The following is a 19,625-nucleotide window of genomic DNA, read 5'->3' on the forward strand; positions in this document are numbered from 1 at the left end:
AGTAGATCCCCATTACAAAATTATTTAAATTTTCCTTTGAAAAGGCACTATTCTCATCTAAGCCAGATAAACCTCTTTTTTGCCCTATTCATAAGCAGATTGCTTATCTCTTAGTTTTCATTCCAATGCAGTTCTTTTTCACGTTCACACCTTATCCATGTTTTGTTTCTCAAAGGTTGAATATTGTTCAAAAAATACACGTGATTCATCTTTTCAAAGGCATCTTCACAATTTAGCCTCAGACTTCCCATTAGTAAATTAAATGTCATCTACAGTATTAATATTCACGCTTTGATATTCTTCTATAATGATCTGTCCTCAGAAATTGTAGACTACGGTATCCTATTGGCAAAAGATGGCAATAAATTTGCTTCTAGCAAAAAAAGATTTTTTTTTAATCAACTGTAACTGTATGCATACCTAACACTGTTGTCTTTTTATGGCAATTTTACCATGAAGCAAGAAAACCCAACATCACGTGTATATTGCTAGGCTTTGATTCACTTTGCAGAGGGAAGAAGAGATTTTATTCTATGTGCAGGTTGAATATTAGGGAGGAAAACTGACAGGTTCAGCATAAAAGGATTTTGTGCCTTGAAAGCGTGATAGGATTGTATACATCAAAAAGGATTATAAAACTCCTTCAAGTAATGTCTCTCTGAGAAAAGATCTCGCAAAAAATACAGTGAGAAAGATCAATAGGAATGCACTGCAGCCCTTTTAATATTCTTCAAGAATCTCATTCATTGGTGACAAGCTGAATGTAATTTGTCCCCTGCATTGACCAGAATGGAACGTTTAAAGACATATTCAGAGAAAAGCACAATTAAATGAGAAATGTTTTGGAGTCTGAAATGTGTATTTCAACACACTGAATCACCTAGTAGCTTTCTTACTATGCTCTTTAAATGTTATGTAAATAAACAGAATAAATATGCTGTTTATTTTCCTGCTGGCTCCACTGCTTTTTGCTTTCTCCTCTCATTAATGATTTAAGGGAAGAGATAATATCATTTTGCACCTGCATATAGCCCAGAATACAGTAAGTACTATTATTTAATTAGTCTTTTTAACACCTGTAAAAGTTCTTCTATGAGTCAATATTTCAGTGATACAAGAAAGCAAGCAAACTTTTCCCCTATTTGCTCTAAAAATCACACACAGTCAAAATTCACAAGGAAGACAAACACTTCTCAGGAGACATTAGTCACACTTTTCATCCTTCTAACATGAGACAATTCCTTTCACACAGAGTGCTGACAAGCAAGCAGAGCACATCAAAATTCATCTTGCCTTGTTTCAGTGTAGTCTAAACTAGTCATCTAGGCTCCCTGTAAAAGCAGTAGAGAGGATGGTAACTGTAGGAGAAGAGGCATTGAGATCCATTCTGATTATATTAGGATGGATTAAATAATTCTTTAGAGATGCCAGTCCCTCTCTGCTGACTTTCGGAGGCAGACAACTGAAGTGAGGTGAGGTGACTCACTCCCAAGTGAGCAGCTCTCAGAAGTGATGGGAGTCTGGAAGCCAGGATGTGGATGGGCACAGGGGAAGCAGACAGCCTGCTAACCTCTTACATGTAACAACACACTGTGTTCCTGTAAATATTAACTTGGTATTTCCAGTGTCTCCTTAACCTTTCCAGTACATCCTTCTCTCATAAAGATCCTTTAATGGGATAGAGAAACTCATAAACTGGGGAGGCACAAAACACTGGGAATGCTGCATACCCACCGAGCCTTGCCTGGTGCCTGTGACCTGCGTGTAGCAGCAGTCCCCATCAGAGACTGAGTACAAGCACAGCCTCAAATCAGTTTCTTCAGCACCCACCAGTAGTCAGTGTCCTTACCATTCCTATTGAGCAGATGGACCAGCAGCACATTTGAGAGCACAGAGGACAGATTTAGGGCAAGCATGTTTGAAAGTTCTTTTCTGTGCAGCTCTGTTTCGAATGCAAGCAGTATTTTATGCTCTATTTTGAATGCAAGGTATTTTAAGAATAGTAAAACATGTCTTCACTTCAGTAGAGATAATGGTGCACTCAAGTTGATGGGAAGGAGGCTGGGGAAATCCGGATTATCCCAGTTTGAGCTGATCTCTCCCATCCCATAACGATGAATAGCAAATATCCAGAGTGGTGAGGTTCTTGCCTGCCCAAGCAGCAATGCAGGGAGCAGCACCATGCCTACTTTATGTGTGTGGAATCCCCCAGATCTAGACTCTACTCCACAGTGTAAGCTACACTGGCCATAGCCCTGGAGAGCCAGGGTTCCCACATCCTGTTTGGACATCAGAGCTGTCTCATGCGCTGTTCAAGTCTATCACAACAGAGATACTCTCTTTCCTTTTGCTACCTTGAAACAGAGTGGGCATCATTGACATTTCTAATACAGAACCTCTTAGGCTGCCAGGACTGCATGAAAGACACGAGGGCAAGAATTAATAGATAGGGGACTGGACATTCTCAGATTACCCATTAAGTGTTAACGAAACTTCCTTGGTCCTTTAATTTTGTTGGACCATGCTAAGTTGCACTGCAGTCAACTAAAAGGACTTTATTGTGGTATGTGTCTGCAGTGTTGACAAGGGGCTGGAAAGTAATGTCCAGATATCACAGCATTATGCTAAGCATTCCTATTTCAGCTCAGCTCAGATGAGCTATCTGCTAAAATCCCTGCTGGCACATTGCCATTGACCCCAACCCATGGGTCCTCCTATCACTGTGTTATGTTGATTGCTTAATGATACTAGACTCAGGAAAAGTCTACCTCATGAATATCGATTGAGACAAAGCACACATATGCCCACATATAGGACATGCATTTTCTTCCACAGTCTGGTGGGATTTACAGATAGGCAAAAGGTATGCTGTCCTCACAGAGCAGGTTGCAACTTTTATATTCCATGCTTTTGTCTTTGGAATTACAGTTGCAATCTACACACAGAAGTGATTATCTAATGTCAGATGCCTCCTATGATTTTGCTTTTTTTTTTCCCCTAGACGAAGAAGAACTGTGTGGAACTGTTTGTGTCTCCACTGAACAGTAAGCCAGGAATTTCTGAGGCGCTCCCATCTGAAGAAGTGCTGCGTTCCCTTAATATCAACATTTTGCATCAGAGTTTATCCCAGTTTGGAATAACAGAGGTCTCCCCTGAGGTTGGTTATCAATTTTCTAACCTGTATCATTTTGATACAGATTAGGCACTTACATCATTGGAAGTTTTCTGGCTGAGGCTCTCAAGCATGAGGCAGAAAATGTATAGGCTAAGATAGCATCACTACTATAAAGCAATTGTCATAGAATCCTAGAATAGCCTGGCTTGGAAAGGACTTTAAAGATCACCTAGTTCCAACCCTTCTGCCATGGAATATTGCACCTTTCACTAGACCAGATTTCTCAGAGCCTCATCCAACCAGCTCTGTTAAAGTACTTTAGTAGTGCTTTATTAGGCTATTTAGTCTTTAATAATCAGGGTCCTCCTTGCACAGATGAGCTATCATTGAAGTCACAGTTTAGATCCTAAGAAGGCACTAATTGCCTTAAAGGAAGCGGACATAAGGAATTCTGGTCTATTAATAGGGATAGGAAGATAGAACAATTTCAGTAGAGAGATAAATGAAATGCAGATGTTAGGTGCCACCATTATTACCCATGTAATTTTTGTCTGACATGATTTTGAAAAACTAAATCTGTACATTACACACATGCTTCTTTCTATTTGCAGGATTGGCAAGAGATTTAATTTCTTTATGTGGTCCAAAAAGAGGGTAAAAATAAAACTGGTAGCTATTATTTGTATGACTTCATCCATTTGTGGAAAAAAAAAAGCCCAAAACATTTCAAAACAGAGATTACATTGTCATCTCCACAGGTTATCTGAGACATTATCAGTGAGATGGACATCTAATTCTGGGCAGATCATTTAAAAACTGTGCCCAGGAAATGAAAGAAAGCAAAAGCCTTAAGGGTAAAAAGCCAGTGAACTCATGGACATGGCCACATTACACTGCATTTTATTTGATGTTTTACCTGAAGCCCTTATGTACATATAATGACCCTCAGAATACAGTTCGTGGCCAAACTCCTTCAATCATGCTGTCAAGAAACAAGATTTTCAGTGGAAACTGCCAACTTGGCAGAGGAAGTGTCCGTGTCCAGAAAAGTGGGGAAAAAATTAAATACACTCATGTGCTATGTTTCCCTCTATAGGTAAAAAGTTCTTGGTTTTTTTTTATATCCAAAGCCACATTTGAGACATTGCTGTTTGAGCTGCTGGGCTGTTATGCCTACCTATATTTCTACTGGTTAAAAATTGTTTTGCTCATTTTAAGTATTCTAAGAATCTAGATGTCTTTGTTACAAAAAAATGAAACATAAAACAAGGTCATTTCATGTTCTACTACAGCAAAATTCAGATTCTTAAGTTTTAGCTGTTCTAATACAAAACATAGGAAAGCAGTGGTTTTCAAATGTCAAATCAAGTCTATATCATCCTTTAGCAACCTGAGTGAAGCTTCATTTAGGTCAGAATTTCCTTTGTATCTGAAGCACGAGTCTGATGGTTGGGATAGAGGCAATTATCTATTCCTAGGACTTGAGTTACAAATAACACTTCAGGTAGACATGGGGCAAGAACTTATATGAATAATAGATGAATGGTGCAATGTCATCAAGCTATGAAGAGATGTTGGAAAAAAAACCAAGCACTGAACTCAAGAGCTCATCTTGAGTTAGAAACATTTCAATAATCTGGAGTGCTCAGATATTTGTATTTTCTTCCTGGAAAAAAAAAGTGGATAAATAATTTAGAACAGGATTATTAGAATGAAGGCTGTGCAGTCTCTAACTCCTAATACTGTTGGAGAAACAAGAGATATTTCAATTGATAGCAGATTATATGGCTAAGGCACTGATCCTGAAAAATAATGCAGCTTTACACTAATAGGTATTCCTTATGGATGCAAATAAATAATTTACACGTGTGAGGCTACACAGAAAACATCTAAACACCAGCAACCTACAAACTTTCTATCTCTTTTGGTAAAAGTGTGAATTCTTGACAACCAGTATTGTATGTGCATTATCAGTGTATCTGTGCACAAAGGAAGCTTACTCTCATCTTTCTTGGTGGGTGGCTGACACAGAGGTGTTAGGGCTGGAATTTGTCTCCTTTTTCAGCTGTATTTCAGTAAGAGCTGCCTAAGGCTTGAAAGTCTTCTGGCTCTCTCTCTGGTAAACACGAAGAGGTATGTTTTACAGGCAGTTCATCCCATCTGTGAGACACCTCTCCTGAAATTGCTTGGTTGACCCTTTTTAATAAGGTTTAGTATAAACTAGACCTCCAGAAGGTTAATGCTGTGGAATATTAGCCTGTCCAAAGAAATTTTACCAAGATTATGTAGGAAAACCCACATGGAAAACTGCTCTGCTCAAAGTCTCAGCACATACTATACCATAAAGAGCAAAAATCCCACTGGACGTCAGTACCTGGAACTACATTTCCATTCATTACAGAAATAATTTGCATGTTCAGATCTGCTGATCCACTCATCACTGGTTGATCTATTTTCAAGTGAATTGCCTGTGTCAAAACTATACCCTAGTTTCTTTTTCTGCAGTAGCTGAAAGAGCAGTTCCCCTGTATGTCTTTGCTGTAGGAGCCATTAGAGTACCTTACTGCCTGGCATAGAATGAGATATGTACCAGTGGGAATGTGTAAATTTAAAGGAGTCCTTGCCATTTCAGAGGTCCAGGACAAGGTCTATACCTTTCATATCTTCTTGATTTTCCAATGGCTTATTGTAATTGTAGCATTTGCTCTTTTATTGTGGCCTAAAGTTTGTGTCTGAGGTGGAATTCCAGATTGAGTTCTGCTCCATGGGATGTACCACAGTCAGGAGCAGACTTCACCAGAACGAAGTACAAAACTGGTGCTTGATGATAGGACTAAATTTGATGACTTAGGCAGTCTGTGTTATTATGGTGTGGGAATCCTGTCTTCCTAATGTCTTTAAATTGCTTGGATTAAAATAAAATACTACTGGATTTCAGAAATTACTAGAAGAAAACTTGAAGTGGTTTTGAATGACAAAAATAACTGAAGTTACAGTAAATAAAATAAGGGTTACTATGTTTTGAGAGCTAAGCTAACAGCCAGCTGAAAATATATCACTGAAGGAGAAATTTCCAGAGTTCATACCAATATTATTGCAATCCCAAAATGTAGCATTACAGCCTCCTTGCACAAAAAGGTTGCCTTTGAAGTATGTGATATTAACATATTAGAGAAGAAATCAAAGGAAGCTATCATGCACTTAAGTATACAGAAACTGTAAGTGTTGTAAGGACAAGTGATCAAAACCAGTATCTTGGAAATTACAACAGCCTGGACTGACAGAGGCACCTGGGAACAAAGCAGAGCACAAACACATGCTCCTGTGATCAGGCAAGGCAGCTGTAGCATAACATCTGCACAGCTGCACCCAGAGCACCCAACAGGAACAGAAGCCCTGTAGGCTGCCAATGTGGATGTGGAATCACAGCACTTCATCACACGTGTGCCTAAGGTAGAGCTTTTGGGGAGACTTTGTCATGGATGACATGGTTAAGTGGTTATTATCCAGTGTCCTGGGAGCCTGAGAGGTCACACACATTCCTACATGTTTTCACTGGGGGTGGAAGTGATTTCTTGGCAGCTTTCCTAATGTGCCTTTGCTAACATAGTTAAAATAGCAGAAAAAACAAAGCTATTCACTGTGAACTTCCATGAACTCTTTTTGATCTTGAGTTCTACTCCCAGCTCCCTGTAAGCTTTCCACTGAGCCCAGAACTACAACTTGCTATGCTCTCATTAGTGTTCCAGCCCAAGGGACTAATTGGGGTTAACTGACCCAATTTGCAAATTCACCTGTTTTCTACTGAAAGGTTTTCTACCTTTCCTGGCAGGCCCTGATACTACAGCAGAATCTTTCAGTCACAGATTTTACAGTGAATACTTCAGGTCAATGTCAGTTTTATTATTATCAAAAGCTGGCTGCTCATTTTACTTGCTGGTAGAAATACTCCACTATTTTTCCATAATAAGACCAGAAAAGCCAGGGTGGATTTTTATTGTCTTTTTTTAAAAAAAAGGTGTATAAAAATTGTTTAGAAAAAACACATTTGTTCCAGTTCAGCAGATATCCTTGTATGCAGGCACTCCTCAGTAAGGTTAGAGATTGAATGGCATTGTAAGAATACATTTGATTCTTCTGCACATTGAATCATGCTGAATTCAAAAAATTTAAATTAACCTGGCTCATTCTGCCTGAAAAACTTGCCTTATTGGAGTCTTGTTAGGGAATGGAAATAGTAGGAAATTATGCCTTCCTCCCTGTTTGCTCTAGGATCTGATGCTCCCTGAGCTACTGGAATTCCCTTGCCACTCCATCTGCACTGATATTCCTCCACCTTTATTAGCTGCAGATCTTTGCAAATTAGTCTGAATATATCCTCCAGCCTATTCCTCAAAAACTATCTGAAGAACAAGAATCTTCTTCTTGTTGCATTGCATTTGGCCATCCTATTAGCTTTTTTCCTGGGCGTCAGCAATTTGTAGTGAGCCTGGCAGTTGCTGTCCCTCTTATCAGTTTTCCCAGACAAAGGAACAAAGTTCTGAATGAGCAGCATTGACGTTTCAAAAAGCAATTCCTTATCTTGGGTGTGAGACGACTCAGTTACTGGAGGTCACAGCTTCTTCTGTCATTAGTAAGCAGCTTAAGCAATGATTTTACTCTCCACCCATTAGATCTGTGAGAGAGATTTCCTTGAGTAGGTGAAGGTACTACTAAAGTGTTTCAGAATGGTGTGTCAAGTAAGTTTAAGTTGTGGTATACGTTTTTTACCCTTTTTACAGCATTTGTTAATATTCATTTAACATTGTTAGAAAGACAAATCAGGCAAACACATGTTCTGAACACACATAGCACCAGACAGACATGATAGAGATTCGTTCTCTGAAAGTCTTCTCTTCTTTTATTCTCTTCATTCTGTTACGTATATGAAATCTGTTATAAAATATTTTATAAGCTTTATGACATTAACGAATTAAAGTTTATTTAAGTCTCTCATCCACTATGACTAAAAATCCTATTAGCTTTTCATTTACTTTTTGGTGTATTTATCCTTTCTGTAAAGAGATATTAAACCACCCCATTTTCTCACAAAAGGTCAGCACAGCCATTCTCCTTTAGCTCCTGCTTTTTATCTAAATTTCCTCCTGAGAGATATGGAACACCAGAAGGCCATCAGGTAACCCACTCAGGGTCAAACTTTGAGTTTATAGCTAATAGGCCACAGCTGCAGCTGCTGCTGTCACCATGGGATTCCCATGGAGCCCAACAGGAGCAGTCTTGGATGTGAAGCAGCTGCAGGATTGGGCTCTGGGCCAGTATTGGGACCCAAGTCCTGTGCCATGAGCACAGCAGAATGGGCTTGCTGTGCTGAGGTAGCAGATTGCAGAGAGAGCTGTACCCCTCTACAGTGGCAGCAGTGTTTAAAAATGTCTAGGAACATTTTTTGCAGAAATATTTGGCAAGCTTCTCTTTGAAAGCCCTGGGTTTTAAGTTGCTCATTAAACATCAAACTGACACTTCATAAGCCTTTTTAAACTGTCAATACCTGTAACATTTTAAAGCCAAGACCATGAAATGATGCATGATTACACACACAAATATACTAATTTTACAAGATTGGTTTCTGTAGTTGTGCTGAAAGATTTCCATTCTGGTCCTCAGGATTATTACTTCCAAAGAAAACTCTTTATTATGCTTTCAGTCCTCAACTCCCAGTGAGTGTCTGTAAATTAGCCATGCTACCAAATTCCTCTCTAAAATATTTGCATTTTGTGGCAATTGTATCTGTGAATTGTCTTGCCTTGTCCTGACTTTTCTCAAAACAAGCAGGACATATTCCTGTGCTGAATGGAGGACCATGAAAGCTGTATCAGGTTCCAGCACCCAGCATTTTTTGTCAGCTTGTTCTCCTACTCAGGCCATGATCTCCCACTCCTCAGGAAGCTTTCCCACATTAATTCATCATCATCCAGACTTGCTGTGTTTGGGAGGCTGAAGAGGCTTGGTTTTGGGAGACTTTGCCTTTTTGGAGGACAAAGTTGGCTTGGTACATTAGCTGTACAAAAAACCAGGCTAATGGGTGGCTAAGCAGACCCTGGGGCATGATGTACCCATGTACAGTGTTAGAGCATCCCTGCAGTTATGCAGGCCCATTGAGCACCGCTCATCTTGGTATGGAGGAGCTCTTTCCTCTGTGGTAAGCTGCCAGTCCTCTTACACAGCATCCCCAGAGAGGAAAAAAGGCCACATTGGGATGGGAAGACAACTTAGTAGCTAAACAAGAGGGTTTTTTAAAGCCATTAGAGAACTTCAGTGAGAGAGAAACACGAAGACCTTGACCATTTACAGTGGAAACCAGAATTTTATAAAGTTGGCTTTACTTAGTCTGAGAACTCTACTGAAAAAACACAATTCAGAAAACGAAAGCGGCTAGCTGAAAATTGGAAGGGCAATGTCTACTGAACTGTGGTCCCAGAAACATCAGACAACATACTTTAAATAATATACTGCAGTTAGACGGAGGGTACATGTACTTTGTTTCTGCTACAAAATCTCTATTTGAAAACATTGTGAAATTCTGGTAATTTAATAGTCCAACCAAGTCCCAGTACTGCAGTAAAGACAAAAATAAATGCTTTTACAATCATTATTATTTCATAATCCCCAGGAGGTCCCCTGGAGTTCTGGAAATTTTAGTGTGCACAGCTGTTTCAGAAATGTTCTATCAGCAGGAAACCAAAGATAGTGAGATAATCAGAATTATAGATAGACAGATAATGAGATTATTTTCAGCAAAATAAGTATGTGTAATATAGAGGTGACAATGTGAGGGTTTCCCGGCTCATGAAGGCAAACCAGCAAGTCATCTGCTGTTTGCTCTGTGTCAGGTGTAAACTTTGGGAAGGCTGGCGTGGGGGTGCTGGGGCTGCAGATAAGCACTGGGGAGAAAGAGACAGGGCGAGCGCTTCCCAAAGCCCGTGAGGGAGCTCAGCCCTTTGACCTGACGAGCCAGGTGGTTTCCAAGCAAGGCACTGGGTATTGTTTGCTTTACCTTCAAGCAGGCTGTGAGGACTGGTGGAGAATTCTCTCGGACGGCCGTAGATGCCCGTGCAGAGCTGGGAGCTGGCCCTGCTCCATGGCCTGGGTGTGGGCAGGGGGTGCCAAGAGCAGCGTTCAAAGTCATGCCATGTGCTGTGGAATTTCAACGCTGACAAAGCTGAGGAGAATGATTAATGCCAAATGAGAGCTATTTAATCTGCACATGCCACTCTATAACCTTTTTTCTCTTTCTGTTTCATTGCTTAAAAAAGAAAAATGTTTTGCAAGGCCAGCATGAAGCAGACAAAATCTGGAGCAAAGAAGGATTTTATGCAGTTGTCATATTTCTCAGCATCTTCGTCATTCTAGTGACTTGTTTAATGGTAAGTTTCCCTTTTACCTTTATTTTGTTTTGTATTTCATGCTTTTCCTAGTCTGAAGGATAGGGTCACACATTCTTTACATGACGGGTGTTTTCTCAAGGCTGTTAGAAGTTCAACTCCAAGGTAAGAATTAGTCACTGTCATAATGCTGGGAAACCAAAGTTTGAAGAATCACATTTCTTGATGTATTTTGAGTTGAGTGAAGAATGTAACTAGAGGGAAGCTGAAGAAATAAATAACAAGTTCTTAAATCTACAGTGTAGGGACATGAGTGATGATTTCTCAACCTTCTTAAGTACCAGAATCCCTGAAGTTCTCTTACCTGTCTTTATTTCAGTTTTATTGGCTAGTAAAAGCAACACCACATTGATACAATGTTGTCAGTGCACAGTTGTTAGAGTGTGTGTTGGTATTTGTGTATCAAATACACAAATTTTAAACTGAAATAACTAGTAAGTACATGAAGGAGTAACCATATTTTTGAGCAACTTTGCCATTCACATTGTATGAGTTCAGTGGCCAGGTTTCTGAGCATTAGGCACAATTCTAATATGTTGAATATGAGATATGCAATGGTCACACAGAAGATGAACAGCACTACACCACCACTGACTTTTGTAGGGTAATATTTACATTTTTGTCCAATGTTGTATCTTATGTTTTCTTTAAATTCTTTAAATTTCTTTAAATTGTGTGATACTTGTGTGATGCACACATAAGAGTGTTAACTGAATTCTCTGACAATTATCAGCATTTATGACCACATAGTATCTTGGAGTCTTTTGAGATATTTTGCTCTCAAACACATTTAATTTTCTTTAACCTTACAACCATAAGACAGAAAGCATATCTAATCTGAAGTTATTAAAAAATATTCACATTTATACAAATGTTCACAAAAAAATTTAACAAAATGTTATTTGATCTTTTAAAGTCTCCCTAAGATTTGAAAAACACTTATTTTATCACAGGAAATTGTTGCTTTATTTAATTTCTACTTTCTTGTTGTCTCCATCTCTCCATGTCATTTCACTCAAAAAAAAGAAGGGTATCTAGAAATCTTCTTCTCTACTCTCTACTTTGAGTTATTTTGGTCACTACTGACTATTTAACTGAAAGGGTATAGAAAATGCTGACTGTCCTTGTCCTGGTACTGCACAATATTTTCATTAATGCATTGACAATATTGGAAATTGTAAGCATTTTGTATGACAGTATCAGAACTTCAAATATTCCTAGGGTGCCAGAGAAAAGAAGGGAAAGAACAAGAATGCTGCTTGGCAGGAACAAGAGCTCTAATCATGTGCATCAATAGAATACAGGAAACACGTGGCAAAACAACAGTTCTGTAGGAAAGGTTCCAGGAATATCACAGAACAGTATCACAGAACAGTAGATAAGCAGATAAGCAACATCAGTGTTGCAAAAAATACTCTTCTTATCCTGGGATATATAAATGAGGATATGATCTCTAAGACATGAATTCAGCTCCTCTATGATAATTATTTGATTGGAGTATCATATCTTACTCATTTTCTATTGTTTCTCTCTACCACATTTGTGAAAAAATTCAGGCAATTATAGGAGGAAGGAGATGCAAGAATGATCAGAGACACAAAGGACATAAAATAATTTGGTTTATTTATGACAGGGAAAGGAGCAAGCAGAAACATGATAGTTCTCAAACATGGAAAGATTTCAATGGCTGTCATAAGGAAGAAGATAATACTTTCTCCACAGGGGATTGGAAAAGAAGAAAATGTTTCACAGGGTGATTTGGCTGACTTATTAGAGAGATCTTTGCTATCACATGTGTCACGTGACCCTGGATTGCATTGCTTGAGGAAGCTTGGGAGTTTTCACCCATTAAGGTTTTAGACAAACATCCATCAGAAATAGGTTGGGTGTAGCTGGTCTGAAGTTAGGGTGGAGGTCAATACTAGTAGACTCCTTGATTTCCTTCTAGATGGAATTGCTATTATGCTGTGGTGTTTTCTGCAGGCATTCCCCTTTCTGTTCCTCCTGGGTCCAACCTGTATCTTTACGTGTGCTACTGTTTAGACAGTGTAAGATTTTGCCAGGAGCTGATAATATCTGGGGTATGTACAATCTGTAAAGCTAAGAAACAGCTCATGTTGGTTTTTATCCCATTTAATGTGTGTCAGAGTGGCAGATTGGGTTGGTCACTATATTTTTGGCCATTTAGTTTTTTTTACTTTACATAGAATTCATTAAAACCGTTATAGCACTTTCTGCAGAAAAGTGTTAGTGCTTAGATCAAAAGTTGTTTGGTAGTTAGTTGTTTTATTTTTTTTCAATTTCTGCTAGGGTCAAGCTATCTTTTTTCCCCTAGGGTCTAATAATAGATTGTTAAATAGTATATGAAATAATACTTTCCACATTTTTGAAGTCAAAACCATAATTCCTTGGGTTCGTTTGGGAGACTTTTCCGTATGGACATCTGAGAAGTGGGATTTTGGTGTGTTAACATCTACCTCACTCTCCTTTCCTTTTCTTTACATATGACTAAGGAAACTAATGTCAAAACATATTAGTGACAAGAAAGTATGGTGAGCATTGCCATGACCATGAATATCTGAGCTATTTATCTGCTGGTTATCAGAAACAAATTAGATGAAAGCACTCACTGCAGAAAAAAACACTTAAAGTATTTCACGTTTCTCTTTTATCTTTACTGGTACCAGTGTCCTTGCTTCACAATAGGGCTGGTTTTTTTCTGCAAAATTATGTCAAAGAAATCTTATCCATGCAGTTCTAAACCCTTCAGAATGAACAGATGGTTTACCTGGCTAAGTCTTGTTTAATGTGTGTATTGCTAATGACATTAGGTCAGTTCCCAGATAAACCTCTAATGCTAATCCTTGAACAAACAAACCCATCAGATATATCCAGTCATCACTGGAAAGCTATGGAGTGATAGATCTTTATGTGGTGCTAGCAGGGCAACAGCTCTCAAAGAGCTTCTGACTTGCAGAGAAAAAATGCTCTGGTCTAGGTTTTGTCTTACACAAGGATCCAAATCAAATGCTTTACAGGAACCAATAGAGCAAAGTGGAAAATACAATGCTATTTGCAGACACCTTCAAAAACTGTGGAAGTGCCTTCCATCTCCACATGCAATAATTACATTTCTCATAAATTTCATAGCTTGTAAGGCTTGTTTTGAAAATGGAAGAGCTGTGGCTCAGAAACTGTTTTTTGCATTGCCCTCCAAAGAAATAAGATGTGTTAAACAGATGAAACATGGGTACCTCTGGAGTGACGTTACTGAGCACAAGCTACCTGCCTGACCTCACCAAGCCAGGGTTCAGCAACATTAGCGTAGAGTTTGATGGAAGAAGATCAGTACAACTTCTGCTTTTGTTGCACATATCTGATGTCTGCATTCATAAGCAATAGGTGGATAGATAATCCTGGCATTACAATGTGTTCAGAAATCAATTTCTTGGTGATTATAAAGCATGCTTTTCTGAACAGATGGTTAAATAACTTCATTGGCCACTCATCACTTCAGCTGTATTTCAGAATAGTTAATGTTTCTGTGAGGATATTGTAGCCTATCCCTACCTGGAGAAGTATTTCAGTGTAGTAGCAGCCTACCATTACCAAAGCGACCTAGTCAAATTACTCTGTTCAATCCTCAGCTCTGTGTCAGATGAGTAAGGATTTTCAAGAACATCTGCACTAAAACAAATTGAGGCTGTTGTAATTAGAGACTGGTATCTGGCTAAGTCATAAACATCTCTTTTGTTTTGTACCATTGTCTCTCTTGTGTTAAAATGCTTAAAATTTCTTCTAATGTTACTCTATTTATCAGTACTTCCTTCTTCCCAATGTTTTCTGCAACTAAATTCCATTCTGTGTTATTTGCTCTTTCAATAATACTACTGCAGGTCTTACAAGTAAGTACTGACTCACAGGGTTAAAATCCCTACTGCCCATGTGTACACTCTGCAGTTTATGTACTGGAAATATTTATCTTGTGAGAAGTCCAATGTAACACAACTTGTGACTTACCTTCTAGGAATGAAAGCCACGTATAGCAGTCTTATCCAGCATTTGCAATACCTTCCTTGCCTTGTTTACCAGGCAATTGAGATTGAGCTGTCCTCTTTGTTTCTGTAGGTTCTGTACAGATTAAAGGAGAAGATCCAGTTGTCACTGAGGCAAGAGAAGGAAAAGAAGCAGGAGATCCACCTCTCACCCCTTCCCCTGCAGACATCTCAGACTGAGTATAAGACCACCAACAGCATGGTCCAGCCTCAACAGGCTCCAAAGGTTATCAATGTTGTAGTGGACCCTCAAGGCCAATGTGTTCCTGAACTCAAACCTCCCCTGTGTGCCAGTCCATCTCCTTTCAGAATGAAACCTGTGGGACTCCAGGAAAGGTAGGATGGTGCCTGGTGTGCTCAGGATTCGTTCTACTTTTTTATACTTATGCTTCATGATTTCATATGTTTCTCTTCTGTCAATGAATGTGAGACTTTGCCATTCAGACATCTGAGAAGTGGGATTTTGGTGTGTTTACATCTCTCTCACAGGTATTCTCTCCTTTCCTTTCTTTATGTATGACCAAAGATTCGGGTCATATGAAAATGTTCCAGTTTGGGCTGAGATTAACTGCATTAGTGGTATTCTTTTTCCTGATTGTATTCTTCCTGTTTCCAACAATTACTCCAAAGAAATAATTTTTCATTTTCATTGATTTTTGCCTGTTTTGATCCTGGAGATCCTGGAAGACAGTCCAAGGGCTGGTTATATATTGCCAGCAAAGGACATTCTCGTTCTCAGGGAGTGTCTAGCACCTGGAAAACATAGAAAGAAGTATTTATACCGAGTGCATTTAGCAATCTCATACAGTGTTTCCATTATCACCTTTAGATAAATTTTCTTCTTAAATGCAGCTTTCCATGATGGTCAGGTGCAGTGAAAAGTCAACAGGCTTTATAAAACAGAAAAAGTGATGAGTAATGGAGCCAACTCTTATGTGCAGTTCCTCAGAAATACTTGGGCACTAAACCTTGCCACTCATTGTACCTTTCAAAATCTGGGCCAGTGCTCTTTTTATAAAACTAGTTATTCTTCCCACAGGAGAATGCACACTGACATCTGTCTCTCCTCTGTTAGAAACCTGTATAATTTCTTGTCTGATGGCTGCAGGCTGCTTTCATAAAGCATCAGTGCTCTGAAAAGCTCACATAGCATGCAGCTGTGCAACTGAACTCTCCTGCCCCTGCACAGACGATAAATGAAAGAGCAGACGCCATGTGGAGACCAAGCAGAGCCTCATCTGTGAGGACTCTCAGCTGAGCTGTAACCCTGATTCAGCTTGAACCAGGGGGATTTCAATGACAGAGATTTTATCAATGGATTTATGACAGACAGAGCTCAGGGCAGGGGATTGATTCTTCTGTGAGTAAAGAGGCTTAAAGGCAGAGCTGTCACAAAATATGTAGTGATATCACTGCAGAAAAAAAAAAGGAATGGAGGAAGCAAGTAAATAAATGTTGATAGTTTCTCTCATTCCACAAGGCTCTAAGAATAAAGCCCACAAGCATGGGAATCACATAGCTAATTTATAATACTTAGTACCTAACGTAGCATATGCAGTAGTTGAGAGGGATTGAGGGAAGGGAGTTTGTAGAGGGATTTTGTAGAGGGATTTTGTACTTATGGAGAAGAAACTTTTTGTACATAAGGAGAAGAAACATTCTCATTTCTCAAACAAAGAAAGTGTAAACAATTCATTTAAGATATTAATTTCCACTATATATAGGAACTCTGCATTTAATTCTCCTAAACCTGATTACGTCCTTTGGAAGGACAAAGTTCTGAGTCAGGTATGAAAAAATGGAGAGCTGAGATACAAAGAGAAAACTAAACCTGATGTTTGATCAAATAAATCAGACATTTAGGTTATTACTAAGGAAAAAGAAGTTGAGGGAATTGAGCACTTCAGTTTCTACTGTAAAAGAACACTAACAGACCATTGTGAGAAAGTGAAATCCATTGTGATAATATCCCATTGTGCAGTTCTTTATGTTTAACACAGACTCTGTCAGCCCAAGTCCACTCCTAAGAAGTGGTGGTTTATTTCAAGCTCAGTGTACAAAGGTCTGGGATATGAGGGAGAGAACTTTAGGGAATAGTTCATCTTCTGTTCCTCTGACATAAGCAGCTATTACAATGTATATTTCTTATTTATTTACTATAGCCGCTACTATGAATAAATTCGTGTGCATTTTTACACTCAGTGTTGGAAGTAAAAAGTAATAACGCGCTGACACGTCCTGCCTCAAATTTTATCTAGTGACTAGGTAAGTGGTCAGTTTAAAACTCCTCTCCACCTCTCTGCCCCAAAAACTCCTTGAACTAGGCAGCCTTGGGCCATCCTCATTACATGTGAGAGAAGTGGACTTTACAGCATGGATCTGTATACTGCAAGGAGTAGCAAACCATACTCAAAACAGTCTAATGGCAGCTCTTCTTCAGTTAGTATGGAGTGAATCAAGCCTGGAGGTCCCATCCTGCTCATGGAACAGCTTTGAGGCAACTTTTCAATAGTTTTTGCTATTCTGATTTTGGTTTCTGCCAGGGAAAGAAGCTCTTGGCAGGCTAGAGTGAATATGGGAGCTCCTTGACAAATTTAGCATGGAGATTCCTTTGGTCACATGGCTTGACAGTGTTTCCTGAGCAGTATCTTCTAACTATCCAGGCACTCCCTGGTTTGATTCCTTAAGAGTGATCCATAGTCATGAAATGCCTAGTATGATCCAGACCAAACTGTCCCTGGTTCATTATTTCTCTTTGAGCAGTAGTGAGCTGTGCATAGCCGTCTGAGTGGGAAGTTTGTGACAATGTCTCTGAAGGATGGGACAGAAAAGTTGGATAATGCAACCTGATCTAGCTGAAGATGTCCCTGCTCATTGCAGCGGTGGGGTTTGATTAGATGCCCTTAAAAGATCCCTTCTAGACCAAACTATTCCGTGATTTTATGCTTGCCTCTCAGGCTCTCTCTGCTTTGCACACTTGGCGCTGCTTTGAGGAACATGAAATGCCCTTGTCAGGACAGTGGGTAATGATTTTAAACTTAAGGAGGGTAGATTTAGATTAGATATAAGGAAGACATTATTTTGCAAAGAGAATGAAACACTGGCACCGTGTGCCAGAGGGGTGGCAGATGCCCCATCCCTGGAAACATTCATGGTCAGGTTGGAAAGGGCTCTGAGCAACCTGATCTAATTGAAGCCATCTCTGTCCACGGCAGGGGAATGGGACTATATGACCTTTAAAGGTCCCTTCCATCCCAAACCGTTCTATGATTCTATGATCTAAGTGCAAAAATGTAGTGGAACTGAGTTTTCACAAAACACCACATCAGCCTCTGGCTCTCTGAACTTTACCATTTTTTGTTTAAAATAGCATTGGCCAGCACAGAGGCAAACAAATTGTTAATGGACTACTGTGCACGGATAAAAATATTTCTGGGAGTTTGTCCAGCTTCTTAAAACGTATTGTGCTTCTGAATACTAGAGCCAAGTCCATGAACATATTTTTCTGTGTATGTGGAAATGCTCTTACTCAGCTCTTTCTGTAAGACACAGCTTCCCGGCAGATTATTTGCCGTATCAAACGTGTGGGATGGTGCAGTTTCTATGCCACATGGGCAGATGCGGTGCGGCTTTGCTGGATGCGGCTGTGCAGCGTGCGGGGAGGGTGACACCTAGAGCCGGCCGGCAGCGCTGCTATCCCTGAGCTGCAGCTCCTGGAGGAGGGAAGAGGGGCACACTAGCAGGATGCTAACTGGCCCAGGGGCTGCAGGAGGTCATACTGCTCCCATGCTGCACTCTCACCCTGGAGAACTGCATTCAGCTCCAGTGTCCCCAACATGAGAAGGAGGTTGATGATAGAGCAAGGAAGGCCATGAAAATGATCAGATGGCTGGTGCACCTCTCCTGTGAGGACAGGCTGAGAGAGTTGGGATTGGTCAGGCTGGAGAAGAGAAGGCTCTGGGGAGACCTTATTGCACCTTTTTGATACTTGCAGGGGGCCTATAAGAAAGATGGAGACAGACTTTCTCATAGGGCGTGTTGTAATAGGACAGTGGCTTCAAACTGAAGGAGGCTAGATTTAAATTAGATATGAGGAAGAAATTTCTGAACATTTGAGGTCAGGTTGAATGGGGCTTTAAACAACCTATTCTAATTGAAGCTGTCCTTATCCATGGAAAGTGAGTGGGACTAGATGACTTCTAAGGGTCTTTTCTAACTCAATCTGTTCTCTGATTCTATGATTTTCCTAGATGCTGATCTGGGATGTGTGCTCACGTGCAGCATGTAGTTAGGAAAGGGTGGAACTGTGATGGCCAAGAGCAGAGGGTGGACTGAAGGGGTGGAGGTGAGAGGGCAGTCAGAACAAATAGGCACTGACCTCTTTTTATTAAAACTACTGAGGCACACAAGTGAAGGGCTATTTCTTCACAGCCTCTGCGCATCCTCTGGATCACTCAGTGCAGAGTGCTCTGAAGTTGCTCTATTTTCATGTGTTCACAACTGATGCTCCTTTGCAGAAAAGACCTTCTCCACTGGTGATCCACACTGTTGTATGGCTGACCAAAGGAGCAGGAGAGCTACTGTTCTCCTGTGGGTGTCGTCAGTGATGAACTGTTACAATATCACAATGCCAAAGCCTGACTTTTGGATGTAAATAAATGTTTTCTCTCCTGTGAGCACATCTATGAATATTGCATCAGTGTTTACTTTTCTACTTAGGCTTTTATAGGTTTATATGAATAATATATACTTCTTCCTTCAGCTGAATAAGGTTTCCTCTTATTCTTTTTGTTGGCCCAAAATTCATCTTGATGTGAGTGGTCCTAGCCAAAAGCAGAATCTGGTGAAGTAGAATGTGATATTTTAGATTTCATTCTGACATATCAAGCATTGAAAATTCTTAGTAAAAGCAGTGAGTTGTTAAATCTCAATCATGGTAGATATAAATATAAATGTTACCACACCAGCACAGTATCACAACTGGGTTTACATTTTCTGTGACCACTGCAGCTGTGA

The 19,625-nt window shown here is 39.8% G+C and overlaps 1 protein-coding gene across 2 annotated transcripts in view; it reads left to right on the forward strand.

Moving 5' to 3' along the window:
- Positions 1 to 19,625, forward strand: part of PTPRR (protein tyrosine phosphatase receptor type R) — a 138,096-nt gene that overhangs the window by 69,270 nt on the left and 49,201 nt on the right. For both annotated transcript variants that reach the window (XM_086884415.1, XM_086884416.1), the window contains exons 4-6: positions 3,002 to 3,157; positions 10,426 to 10,536; positions 14,683 to 14,945. In XM_086884415.1, the coding sequence (XP_086740541.1) occupies positions 3,002 to 3,157; positions 10,426 to 10,536; positions 14,683 to 14,945 (530 nt within the window). The remainder of the gene's footprint in view (positions 1 to 3,001; positions 3,158 to 10,425; positions 10,537 to 14,682; positions 14,946 to 19,625) is intronic.

Source organism: Cyanistes caeruleus, chromosome 4 (assembly GCF_971803275.1).
Source record: "Cyanistes caeruleus chromosome 4, bCyaCae1.hap1.1, whole genome shotgun sequence".
NCBI classification, from domain to species: domain Eukaryota; kingdom Metazoa; phylum Chordata; class Aves; order Passeriformes; family Paridae; genus Cyanistes; species Cyanistes caeruleus.